General features: G+C 37.8%; 1 protein-coding gene across 4 annotated transcripts in view; it reads right to left on the reverse strand.

Moving 5' to 3' along the window:
- Window positions 1-14,211, reverse strand: part of RTN4IP1 (reticulon 4 interacting protein 1) — a 44,234-nt gene extending 30,023 nt beyond the window's left edge. Inside the window, exons 1-4 of one of the 4 annotated variants that reach the window (XM_045843755.1) lie at window positions 14,090-14,211; window positions 6,566-6,717; window positions 5,714-5,782; window positions 4,702-4,826 (exon numbers count right to left, since the gene is read on the reverse strand). In XM_045843755.1, coding sequence (XP_045699711.1) covers window positions 4,702-4,826; window positions 5,714-5,782; window positions 6,566-6,691 — 320 coding nt within the window. In that variant the 5' untranslated portion in view covers window positions 6,692-6,717; window positions 14,090-14,211. Of the gene's footprint in view, window positions 1-4,701; window positions 4,827-5,713; window positions 5,783-6,565; window positions 6,718-13,492 lie in introns of all 4 variants that reach the window. The other 3 variants (XM_045843756.1, XM_045843752.1, XM_045843754.1) reach the window with 3 other exon arrangements.
- Window positions 14,212-14,223: the final 12 nt, after the last annotated feature.

The following is a 14,223-nucleotide window of genomic DNA, read 5'->3' on the forward strand; positions in this document are numbered from 1 at the left end:
GAAGAAACACAGTTAAAGTCTGAGATGTACAGAACCAGAAGCTATTCTCGACAAAATTCTCCCAGTTAAAAGGCATATAAAAACCTACAATACACCACTGATCAAGTTAATTCATACACCAGGACTCACAAAATGGTGCCGCCCCAGTGGCCCAGCCCACGTCAAAACTCTAAACCTAAGTCACCCTGCATTTACGGGAAATGCCTCACTGTCCCGCCACAATTCTCCAACTCAACTTTCACTAGCTTACCTTACCCCAGAAAATAGGACCCCTTAGCCTCATAAGAAAATCACTGACCTCCTAGCCAATCATGCCTTGTTTCCATGTTGCCTTTTCTAACATTCTATAAAACCTGCTCTTGTCCAAAAGCCCTTGGGAAGAGTGCTCCAATGCTAGTGAGTCGTTGCACTCCCCAATTCACAGACTGTTTTCCCTTCAGCAAAGAACATCACACTGGTTACTAAATTATGTGACTTTTGTCATCTGACACCACTGTAGGGAAGACATCAACAACAAAGGAGTTAATGAGGGTTGTCGATTAAAATGCAAAGGTATTTAGGCTTATTCACGGTAGGAGAAAACTTCAAATGCCTTGCAATCTGTATAGTAAGGAAACTTTGAAGATATGTTTCCAAATTTGACAACGATCCTAAACTATACATGACATGAACAATAAGGAGTTGCACAGCGGAATGAGAAGGAGCGGGCTGGGGGAACAATTACCAGATTTTGGCTTAAGGTAAATCATAGTTAACTGACATGAGGAATCTACGTAGCAGTCAGGGTGGAAAGTCAGTCTTGTTTTGCACAAGTAGAGTTTCAGATGCAAAGGGGATATGACTAGAGAGGTTGGGGGTCAGAAACATAAATCTGCCAGTTACTAAAATATACAGAAGCTGGGAGAAGATGAGATGACCTGGGATAACACAGAGGAGTGATGGAGTAGGGCACTGGGAAGAGTAACAGGAAGAAGGGGGTCACTTTAGAAATAATGAGAACTGGTAAAAAGGCAAGAGGAAAACTAAAGGAGTCTGGTGTCCCTGAAACCATGGGAAAGTGAGTGTTAAGGGCGTGGTCACCAGTGCCAGATACTTCAGAGAGTTCAAATTTAAAGAACTGAAAAATCATTGGGAGGGCAACTTAGTCAGCCATGACCCCGTGACAACAGCTGCAGCTGAGTGGCAAGGCTGGGAGCTAATTTCAGTGCACTGAAGAGTAAAGGACTTCTAAGCTTCACAAGACAGTTACCCTGTCACCTAGAAAACTAACTTGTAAAACACAAATTGCCAGGAAAGAGCGTTCCACTCATTTCTTTAACTGAGTCTTCCAGGAGCTCCTAGGAAAACAGGCCCAGAGGAGGTCACATTTGTTTGCATCACACTAGCCAAGCCAAAGCCTTCATCCTCTTCCCAACCCCCAGTTCTTCAAACAAGTAAAATGTAGTGGTTTCTTTCTCCTCCACATTACTCCTCTAATCAAACAACCTAGTCAAGTGCAAATGAAAACCCAAAGTCTACAGGGGTAGCGGGGTAGAGGAGACACAGGTGGGTGGCGGGTGAAGAACAGGCAGGCAAAGGCATCTGAAAAAAGGAAGCTGTTATAATTGCCGAAATAAGCAAATTGGGGAAAGATGGAGTAATGCCAATGTTTTTAAGTTTGAGCTTTTCTAATTGTATAAACAGAATTAATCAGTTATCTAATTTACTGTTATTTGACAAAAGTTTACTGTCATAAAGCCTGATCTCAAAAAGGCAACAATGAAAAGCATTCCTAAATTGACTGCACTGAGTTTCAAGTACACGCAATTTAAAAGTAAAATTTATTTTATGCTTCAATTTCTAACATTTTCTAATACGTCTGTCTAACAGAGTCAAGTACAATTTCCCCAGTGAGAGATGAATTTCAGGCAGACCATGAAATATTCAAGGTGGTCCATGACACAGCTAATAAATATAACCATCAGATCAACTGCTTTAAAAAATGTATCTGGTGTAACCACTTTTAAATAAACTTCTATTCACTTTGAGACCCCCAAGTTATCTATGTGTTCCTGCTGAATAAATCATGCAGAAACTATGGATAGACAGGTAATAAGGAAACGATTTGATCTGACATTTCCTAGTGATACCAAAGTGTGGGCGAAATGACATTTTATATAACATCAATATTAAATTATTCCCTTGGCTCACTGATGCTCAGTTTGTTGCAAAAATTAATTATGTAACAAAAAGGAAAAAGCAAAACACCATCGAACTCTTAGAAGCTTTGTCTTAATTTCAAAACACGTTTTGTTATTAAAAAAATCCTACAAAATCTTCTAAGGTGCTGATGGGTGTTTTTATAATTGCTCGTTTTTTTTTAATTAACTGGTTAGAAAAACAGAATTTAAGTCCTTATTAACAAACACTGCCCTGCTTTGTAGACTAAAGAGTGCCCTAATGCCAACCACTAACAGAAAGAGAATAATTATTGATTAGAGAAGCCAAAATATGCTCCACCAATCACATTAAATAGTCAAGCTGAAAAAAGCCACTTTGGACACTGGAACCTCTGAGTTTATGTATAATAAAATCCCACTATACTAGTAATTTGTTCACATAAAAGTATTTTGCACAGTATTTTAAGCTACTCGCCTCTCTCCTGTGACTCTCACAAGTAAGCAGTTGGAAGGGTAGACCATCATTACCACCTACATGTAGTGGTTCCAGTAAACTGAAATTTCTTAGAGCACCAAGGGCCAAGGTCTGCCTCAGTGCCAGTGGGAACAGAGGCATCCTAAGGCCACCATGCGCGCAGGACTGTGGCAGGCATCTATGATGTGAGCTAGTGAGGCTCTTCACAACGAAGTCGCTGCAGTTTGGTTAGCATGTAGCCACATCAATGAACGGACCAAATCAATATAATATATAACTGCCTTACAAGGTATGAGATTTTCCATTTCTCAAAGCTCTTCTGACAACCAACACTATCCTACACTCAGTACCTTGGAGGAAACTACTAAGAGACTATAAATAGTGTGCATGTGGTCACCTGATCAGTTAGTAGCAGAGTGGAGACTAGAACACAAGTTCCCCAGTTCCAAACCATTACTGCTTAATAAAAGATAACACAGTACCTAAAAATCACCCAATAAGCCAACAATAAAATGGGGCACACATCTATGTATCTGAGAAGAAACAACTAGATAGACTTGCTTCTAAATTGTTTTCTTCAGGGTACAAAAAAAAAAAGAGAGCGAGAGAGAGCAAGCGAGTGAGCGAGAATGGCTGAAGAGCCCTGAACTGGCAGAAGGAATGGCAGACCTCTAACTACACACAGTCATGCAGGCACAGAAAGTCTAATGTTTCTAAGGAAAAACAAAACAATGAAGCATCAATGCTAATGCAGAGCCTACAGGAATAATAAAGTTCTAAAAGTCTTGAATAAGGTTTTTGAGTCATTAGAAAAATCTATGTGGTCAAACTAATTTAATTTAAACAAAGTGTTTGACCAAAGTGGCAACTTCAAGAAAGATAAGCCTCAAAGCTTAAAAAATAAATAGTGTTGACCTTTAGAATAAATATTTGCTTTGAAATCTACGATAAAGGGTAGCACCTCATTAGATGAATAGCCTTCACACTGCTTTCAGAAACACAGCTATTAAGCTTTCATTAAATGCACTGCTCTATAACTCAACACATTAAATGTAAGGTACGATATTTCATAACAACAGGAGTATAAAATGACACAGACTTTAGTTATTTTACCTGCATAATCCTTAGCAATAAAAAGCCAAGTTATTGTAATTTATTAAAATTTGACCTATAGGTCTCTCCCTCATCACAATCATTAAACGGTTCTTAGCACGTGGTTTTCTCACCAAAAAAAATCACCAGTTTTCCCTATGACACCAACTTTCTAAAATACGAGGAATATAATCTCACAGCTAGTAATAAGAGCCACCATTTATTGAGTACCTCCCATGTGCCACAACCCATGCCACTAGTTTTGCTTGTACTATCTCATTGAAAACAAAACTCACAGAAGAGAAGCAACTGAATGGGCTAGCCACCTAGAAAGCAGCAGAATCTGAATATGAACTCAAGTCCATCAAGACATTTCTTCTCACTGTGTTGTTGCTAACTCAAAAAAGCATATATTCAAGGCCTTGAAGCACCAGAACTAACCTAAAGAATACCAAGCATGGAGCCGAAGAGACCTCAAGATCATTCAGCAGTGATCTGCAGTCCCTTTATATTTGGTTTTCAGAGAAATCTGCAACTATGAGAGCAATGCCTAGTAGAGGTAGGAAAAAAACGACCGCACTTCGACATCATTCAAACTTGACATCATTCATTAGAAACTATGTAGTGGGATTCCTAAAGATTAAAAAGATTCTTAATCTTTTTAGGAATCTGATAAAAGCTAGGAGCTTCCTCCCAGAGAGTCACATAAAATTTTGCATTATTTTGGAAGGTTCAGACTCCTAAAGTCCATCTACACGTTTCAATTTTTAAATCTGCATTTGATTGGACTAAGAATCCATAGAATGAGGTTAAGAAAGTGCAAAATGATACAAATGAGTTCTTTGGAAATTGTTTTAAATGTCAGCACAACTCTGATCATGTAAATGATCCTAGTTTTACTGCTTCTGGTAATCTATGGCAAAGACCTTACAGAAGAAAGAGAGAGAAGGTGTAGATACCACCATTGATACTCACCGTTTTCCTGCACAGTTTTTGTCATTCAGGCCGCCAACCTTATTTATGGCAGACCAGGCTGTGAGGGCCACATATGGCAAAGAGGCAGCTTGAGTATGAGTGAGTGATCTGGGCTTGTGAGAGACCTAGATTTGAAGACAACAGTCAAAAATAAGCAATGACTTACAAAACCTATGAACACAATTAAGTACATTTACCTTCATAGGAGTCCAGCCATTTTCATAGATAAGTCTATAACATTCTGCCAGTTCAGTATTTATTACATGCCCTACTTTAAGATTATCCCTTAGGGATACTCTACAAGTGACTCAACCTGCCCTCCCGGGGTCAGAGGTCCAGTAATGTTTTACAGGCTACATGAATCAGATATAGCTACTTAATTCACAAAGACCACACTCAATAATCTCATTAGTTCTGACTATACCCAGAAACAAATCCAAATACTCCTTGAGCTCTCACAAACACATTCTAGTTTCATTTTTAGGTCAGCTGTTTCCTTTACTCCCATGTACTGGAAGGTGATCTTTCCAGACTTTCTCTAATCTCAGTAAAATCCCTTCTTCCCTTACCATCCTCCTTTTGGTGGACAAATTCCTCAATGTTAACTTCTTTCCCTCCATTCAAATTGTCAGACCTCTTGACTGTATTTAATTAGACTCCTGTTTCTAAAGTGATTTGAAACAGCTAATACTTCCACACTTCTGGTTATAATTAATCGGTACGTTCCATTTGGAGTATTTGGTTTCCACTGTTTACACTGGGCAAAACCAAGAAACAAGCAGGGTTTCTAGATCTCACTCAAATCCCTGCTCCACAAAACAAGGATACCACTTTGGCAGGCGGTGTTATTAAATGACATCAAATTATTTTTCTAAGCTTTCAAAAATTTCTACTCTTTATCTTAGCTTAAACATGAGCCTGATCTGAGGAAAAAACCACAATTATTTCAGAGATATTTGTCATCTTTGTTTATACTTTCTAATGGCATTTCAACACAGAATTGGTGAGTTACCTCATTCCCACTGACAACAACAAACTCTGAGAGAGTGCCCTGTTTCCAAGGAGGAACTGCAGCCCAAACCTGAAACACACACACACACACAACTTCATTAGAACCAGATCTTTTTTAACCAAAGCTAAGCATGAGAGAATTCCCAATACATTCCCCACCCTGTGAAAAAAGAACAAGTCAGCAATACATCAATCAAAAGTTACTGCCGCATGATATAAATGTACTACTTAGTATGATTCTGGATTTATGAAGTCGAGCCGCACTGGAAGCAGATGCCAGGAGATACTGCTGGCGACATACTTAGAATAGCAGTGGGAGCACAGTGTCTGGGGTTTGAATCCTGGCTCTACCACTTAGTAGCTCTGGGACCTCTGTATAGTTTGCCTTCCCTATCTGGAAACTGGGCCTAACTGTACTTACTTCATAGAGATTAAGAGTTATTTCATGAAAATCAACCATAACAGTGTTAGCTATTATTATTAACTCATTTTATTTTCTTGGTGAAAAAAATCAAAGTGACAAGTGATGTGATTATTCCAAACCAGCTATTTTAAAACCATCTAGCCCATAAGGTAGAAATTGTCAGTTAAAGGCTCTTTCAAGAAAGATATTCCCAATCTTTCACACACACTTTAAAGTCTTGCAATTCTTAAGCACTAGATTTAGAACACTTGTGTATAGTCAAGCTATTCTGACAGAACCAAGAACAGAACCAAGAAAATGAGAGTTCCAGCCAAAGCCCAGTACTATATTTGTTAGAAAGAGGTCAATGACAAGGAATATACTTCTAAAAACAGCAGCAATATGAAATTTGCATATTTAGAAAAGGAATACTGGCATTTCATAACTCACCTCATCTCCGGGCTTGAAGTACGTCACATCAAGTCCACATTCCATCACCACACCGGAGACATCCCGACCCAGAGTCAGGGGAAATTCGTCTCCTCTGGTTTTAATATGCAAAGGGTCGCGTTTCATATTTAAAGCTGTAGCTCCATAACCACCTATAAAATACAGTTTCATCTGTTTCCTCCAAAAGAATGGAATGATTTAACAACTATTACAGGGCCCTGACCCATGCAGCTCAGTTGGTTGGGCATCATCCTGCAAAGCAAAGGTTTGCTGGTTCGGTTCCCCATTAGGGCATGTGCCTGGGTTGGGGGTCAGTCCTCAGTTGTGATGCATATGAGACAACTGATGGATGTTTCTCTCCTCTTTCTCCCTCTCCCTTTTTCTAAAAATAAAATAAATTTTAAAAATTATTTTAAGATTTTATTTACTTATTTCAGAGAGGGGAAGGGAGGAAGAGAAGTAAAGAAACGTCAATGTGTGAAACATCCATCAGTTGCAGCCTGCACATGTCCCCAGCAGGGACCAGGCCCACGTGCAACCCAGGCATGAGCCCTAAGTGGGAATCAAAGCCATGACCCTTTGTCTTGTGGAGCAGTGCCCAACCAACTAAGCCATGCCTGCCAGGGCATAAATAGGATTTTTTAAAATAAATAAACGAATAAAATAAAAAATACTACAGGATTATGGGCCAGGTACAATTCTAGATCCTCAAGATATAAATTATAAAGTAATCAACCTTATAACATTTTTTGTACCATCACACAGGAAAGCATAAAAACAATGAATGCTGTTCCTTTCAAAGAAAATTACTTGGAAATTACAATCACTTACTAAACTGAAGCTACCATTGCTCAAAATGTTTAAATTCCAATTTTGAAACTGTCCTCAGAACATTCAGTATTTTCTTTTATAATTTTACTTTGTTCTTTGAAGATAGTTTAAGTTATTCATTCATAAACTTTTCAAATAACAATGTCATTTGGTGCCCAGTCTGGTGGAGAAGGTAAGTGTTAAAGGTGTTTGAAGTTAATAAACCAGTAAATGAGGCAGAGTTATATCTGACACTGACACAGTCTGTAAGTAACAGTCCCCACCTCCCAAAAAAGGTTTCTAGGATGTCTTTGAATTAAGTGCATAGATTGATTCTGCTCTGATAAAGAATCACTTGACCGCACCTGTTCTGATATGTTAACTCAAGTTAATTGCTTTATTATACATATCCTTCTATTTTAAGAATATTTACATAAATATCAGCTAAGTAGAGCCGAAAACATTCTTCTGATCATATTTTTGGTTCAAATAAATTGACTACTCTATGTGCAACAACCCAAAGTAGTTTATTACACAACTTCAAATTATAAAATGGCTTTTCCAAGACACAAAATTATCTGTAATTGTCTCTTCTGTTTGACATCTTTCTGAGAACATTTCTGCTACGTGAACTTCTCCAAGATTAGCACCCTGCTTACCTTTCTAGCGTCCTGTACCACAATTTATGTTCCCAAACCACTAAACCAGTCTGTAAGTCCCATTTCCCCCACCCACTCTCAGGGGCATTAGATCTTAAGAATGAGGAGAAACCAGCAAAGGAGCCTGAGAAGGCTTAGCCAGTGAAGAGGCAGGTGCCCAGCAAGTCAAATGAAGAGGATGAAAGGAGTCAAATGCTGCTGAGGAGCAAGACACTTTTTCAAATAAAGTCAAAAGCTGCCAATGAGCCATTAAAAAACAAAAATAAACAAACAAAAAACCACCACCATCAAAAACCCAAAACAAAAGACTGGGTCCAACAACAGAGATCTTTGGTGACCTTGATAGCAGTTGCTGTGGCATGGAGTGACAGAAAATGGGAAGTGAGCTATTGGAGACAGTGAGAACATTCAAGTCTTTCAAATAGTCTTGCTATAAAGGAGAGCAGAGAAGCAGTGGGAGGCAACTGAAATGGAGAGAGGATTTTTGAGTGTTTCCCCCCCCCACTTTAAGACGGAAGAAATCACAGCTGGTCTGTATGCCAATGGAAATGACCCACAGAGAGGAAAAGACTGAAGACGCAGGAGAGAACCGCTAAACAATGCTCCCCAGTAGCTGAGAGCAGACGGAGTCTGGAGCCTAAGTGGAAAGACAGCTGCAGACAGAACAGTGACAGTCCACATGGCAGGAGGGAATACAGAAGACACACTGAGATGCTGACAAGTGGGTACTCACAGAAGTTTTGTTTTTTTTTTCTTAGAAGTTGTTTTTCTAATTTAAAAAATCAAGACACAGAGGAGAAAGTGTTTGGAAGTTGGGATAGTCCCCCAAAATCTAAGCTGATGGTCATCATTACCAGTATTACACATTTGCCACCTAACTGGTTAGGGATACCCTCTATCAGGGCAAGAAAAGAATTTTTTCACATGTAATACAAAAGTCATGTTTTACTCTTCCTGTCTTACATTCCAGTCCCACAATTAAACACAATTAAACAATTATTCCCTGAAATTCCTATGTGGTTTGAGCACGAGAAGTGGGCAGTTACCCATATCAAATTTTAGTTGCTGTTTCAGAGCTGTAAAAAGGCTTCCGTCCTCTCTGAGGTACAGACCTGTAGGGCAAGGCTGTTTACAAAGTTTTCTTGGTCATTCGGATATGCTAATGTTATCAATTGATTAGCCCTGGCTCACTGGTTCAAACTAAACTGTCCCCAAATACAAAATGCAGCAGGTAGTTAGTAACTGAGAACCTGCTTGAAGACGCAGATGAATGGGGGCCCTTAGGAACTTTATCCCGTTGTGTGACTTGGTCAGTTTGACTGAGTTAGACTTGAAACAACTTGGAAAGTCAAAAATCTGGTGTCGATTTCAAAGACTTTAATCCCATCGAAAGAAACTGAACTGTTGGTATGTCGTCATCAGCTAAATTTTTTTAATTTTAAAATTATTCTATGTTCATTGCACATTACTAGTAATAGCCAAGATATGGAAGCAACCTAGATATATATATATACATACATATACATATACACACACACACATACATATACACACATAATGAAATATTATTCAACAATAAAAAAGAATGAAATCTTGCCATTTGTGACAATATGAGCGGACCTAGAAGGTGTTGTGCTAAGTCAGACAAAGACAAATACTGTACAGTTTCACTTATTTGTGGAATTAAACAAAACAAATGAATAAACAAAACAGAAACAGACCCAGAGATATAGAGAACAAGTTGATCATTGCCAAAGGGATAGGGGATGAGAATAAAAGTTCTTAATAAAATAATTTCTTTAGCCATTTATATAATGTATGATTTTCTGTCTAACAATAGTGGCCATCACGACAGAGCCTACTTTACCTTTCAAAATAAAGTAGCCATGCCCTTGCTTTCTCATCAAGGGAAATCACTTCCTACAGTTTACAATCTTCTTTTCTACTCATTATTTATTTTCCCAAGCTACCATTTCAGGTATCTTCTGCAACAACAATTACACGTTCTTAAAAGAGAATCCACGAGCAGGGACTGAAGAGGGTAACTTGCAAATAGCATTACCCAGTCATATCATAAGAAACTAAGATGTTTTAAGAATACTACATGAAGGTTAAGTGTGTTACAGTATTTTACTATTAAATAGCAGCAAAGAAAGTCCAGATCCACCATTCTACTAAAATTGAAATGTACATAATTCCAATTATGCATGTGCAATGAAAGAAATGAAAGTTAACAGATCTAAATGAAGACAAACATAAAAACTACTCATGGATAAAATATGGCTAATTTTAGTTTGCAATCTTAAATTAGAATGAAAATATAAAATGCCATAAAATAATGGGTGCATGACAACTACATATGTGAAGTACTGAAACAAGTAGTAGTTGACAAAGCACACGCTCTACCTTCGGAGTTTATACTCATTGATCCCTGGGTATAAACACTGATCATTGGATATAAAGCAACCACTTAAAGAGACACATCCAGCCCTGGCTGGCATAGTTCAGTGGATTGAGCGTGGGCTGTGAACCAAAGCATTGCAGGTTCGATTCCCAGTCAGGGTACATGCCTGGGTTGCAGGCCACGGCCCCCAGGAACCGCACATTGATGTTTCTCTCTCTCTCTCTCTCTTTCTTCCTCCATTCCCTCTCTAAAAAATAAATAAATAAAATCTTTAAAATATATTAAAAAAGTACAGGTCTTTAAAAAAAAAAGAGACACATCCTATAAAAACTAAATTATCTTCCTGCCCAATGTAAATAGAATAAAACAACAAACTAAGTAGCAATTACTACGTCAAAGCAAACAAAAAGAATACAGTAAGTCCTCACTTTAAATCGTGAATATATTCTGCAACTTTAAGCAAAATGATGTACAATAAAACCAATTTTCCCATAGGCTAAATGATATAAACAAGAGCTAAGTTTCTAGTACGTCTCATCAACTTTATAATGAAACAGTGTTAACCTAAACTATGGTATTTGAGAACATGCTGTAGAAATGTTGATTTCATGAGACATTCATAGCAAACCATTTCATTTCCTTCTTAATTGAGTGTTCTAGTCACAAACACATTAGGAGCCCAATTTCCCCCAAACGCTTCCCCCTAGAGTTACTCATCACATTGTCTAGACCAGCACTGTCCAAAAGAAATATAATGCAAGCCACATATGTAATTTAAAATTTTCTAGTGGCCACTAAAGAGTAAAAGGAAACAAGTGCAATTCATTTTTAATATTTTATTTAATATATCCAAAATACAATCAGATCTCTATATAATCAATATAAAATTATTAAAGAGAATTTTACATTCTTTTTTCTCACTGTCTTTTAAATTCAGTGTGTATTTTACACTAACTGCATATTGCAATTCAACTAGCCATATTTCAATTGCTCAATAGCCACATGTGGCTAGTGGCTACTATATTGGGACAGCTAGTGGCTACCAGATATATTCAGTAAGATAAAAATGGCAGCATTAAAAATCGAAGTGAAAAGAACTAAAGACAGTGAAACTGGAAAAGTCCCTAATCCAGCTGTTCATGTTCTATGTCCCCAAATCTTTTTGAGGAGTCTTTAAAAGGTCCTCTCTTTCCTAACTACCTATATGAGGCTGGTTTTCCTCACTTCAAATAACATTGCAACAGACTGAATACAGAAATACATATGAAGATCCAGCTATCTTATTAAACTAGAAAGAAAAGAAATATGTACAAGTGTAAAACAATATGACTCAGCACAATTTTTTTGCTTAATTTGAAAAACACAATCATTTATCACTGTAAGCATTTTGAGGGTAGATCCTACCCATGCTCTGTCAACTACAATCTGTTTTCAGTGCTTCACAATGTAGTTGTCTCTCAGTCATTATTTTTGCATTTTATATTTTAACTTGATTTAATTTTGTAATGTTAACACAAAAGGATTTTACTCCATTTTTAAATGAATTAATAAGCAGTCTAACATTTCTATTCTAATTTCTAACAAGGTGGATATACTCATAGCTATAACTCACATAAACAAAAGCCCAATAATTATTAAGCATATAATAAGATCTTAAGACCAAAAAGTTTGAGAGTTGCTATTCTAATCTATCACACAACTCCCAAAAAACAGAGGAAGAAATAAAAAGTCAAAGTTTCAACACTTTTACTATTTCTCTATAAATTCCACTAAAATGACTCATTCTATCATTAACCTTCATTTTGTTATTAGGTATATAAATAAATTTAGTTCATCACAGATAGTTCACACACAGGGTGGGGTAAAAGTAGGTTTAGAGTTGTTCATATGGAATACAATGGTTAATAAATAATATAAGAATGAACTCTGTGTTTCATGTACTCACAACTGTGAACCTACATTTGCCCCACCCCGTACAACTGTTGAGGTAATCTGATGAGCAGAACTGTCGACGTACACAAAGGCCTTCAAAACACAGATACATGATTAAATTAAAACTCTCATGGAAGTTTACTTAGAACACTTAGGTTAACTGACCAACCATCCCAAATGTTTTTGACTTTTTCAGAAGACATAAATGAGTTCCCATAAGCAATATTTTTCTCATTTTCGGAAGTGAAAGCCATTCACAGATAGTAATCAATTTTTTCAGCACTAGTAATTGCATAGTACATATTAAGGAATCACAGTGCTCTTCAATCTTTTTCATTATATCTCAAAAGAAATTAAGATAGCATTATTCCCACTTAGGGTTACAGAAAAAGTGTATTTTAACTGCTGTGACAGAACGCAACAGCAGAAAGGAGGAAAGTACTGTGTCCATATTCAGGCATCCAGTTCTGATTTGTCCACTGGACCAATAAAGAAAGCTGTGAACAGTGAGAGAACAAAGGATTATTATAAAAATACAAATTCTGTCCTGGCTGGTGTGGCTCAATGGATTGAGCACTGATGTGCAAACCAAGAGGTTGCTGGTTCAATTCCCAGTCACGGCACATGCCTGGGTTGCAGACCAGGTGCCCAGTTGGAGGCGTGCAGAGGCAAACAGATCAACGTATGTCTGGACATATTGATGTGTGTCTCACACACCTGTTTCTCTCCCTCTCTTTCTCCCTCCCTTCCCCTCTCTCTAAAAATAAAATATTTTTTTAAAATTTTTAAAATGCAAATTCTAAACTTTTGTGAAAACAACCATACCTCTAAAACCTGTGATGGACCTTAGAATACCACAAATTCACCTCAGGTCCCAATTAACATTTTAAGGAAGCATAAGAGCCATTCAACCTTATATTTTGTAAAAGATTAAAGTATACCCTGGGTATTGTAATTTCAACACTTTTGGAAATATCTGCTGAGGTACTGTCAAAAACCTAAACAATTCCTTTGTGTTAACCAAACAAGTGTAGTCAAATAACAATTTATCTTTGAAAACTTATCCCAGATGAAATTCTCTGAAGAAAAAAATATGTAACGAGGGATTTCTTTCCAACTTACTTCTCATATTAACATCTATAGGATTTACACTTGCAGCGTGAACTTTGATAATGACTTCATTTGGATAGTGTATGATAGGTAACATCATGTCCCGAGTAAAGCGAAGCACATCATTCTTCCCATATTTATCTATCACCCAAGCAGGCATAACAGTGTTCCTTGGAGAAGTAGTACTAATCCTTCTAACTGAAGGCTTTTGTATAGCTTGGTTTCTCCAGAAGCAAACCGTAGTACATGCTTTTCTTCTAAGTACACAATTCAGAAATTCCATCGTAAACACGTGGTTGAATTGCATGCCCTAATTAAATTGCACTTGGATTGGATTAAACTGTCACCCCTGAAATCGGTCAGATTCTGCCAAACACACACGCCGATCTCAAAATTGAGAATTCAGAAATAAAGGTAACATAAAGGAGCAGATGAAATTAGAAGAATATGGAATTAGGTGGCTCCTCACATCTGAAATGCTCCAATTAACGTTCCAATCTGTACTCTGTCCATTCTCCTCCCCGCTTACACCCCCTTCCCTTGAAAACGAAACTAAAATCAAAAGCTCTAAAATTGTGCTCCGTCCCAGGAGCACCAAAAGAGACCAACTGGCTCCGCTCAGGATCCCGACGCCACAACCAGAGGGTCCCGGCTCCCCGCCGCGACCCTAGTCTGGAATCTCCGTGCCACCAGCTCTCCGTCGCCGCGGGTCTCGCCTTGCAGTGCCAGCCAATCGCATGCAA

Source organism: Phyllostomus hastatus, unplaced genomic scaffold (assembly GCF_019186645.2).
Source record: "Phyllostomus hastatus isolate PE091 unplaced genomic scaffold, TTU_PhHast_1.1 phas_contig_40, whole genome shotgun sequence".
Classification (NCBI taxonomy): Eukaryota; Metazoa; Chordata; class Mammalia; order Chiroptera; family Phyllostomidae; genus Phyllostomus; species Phyllostomus hastatus.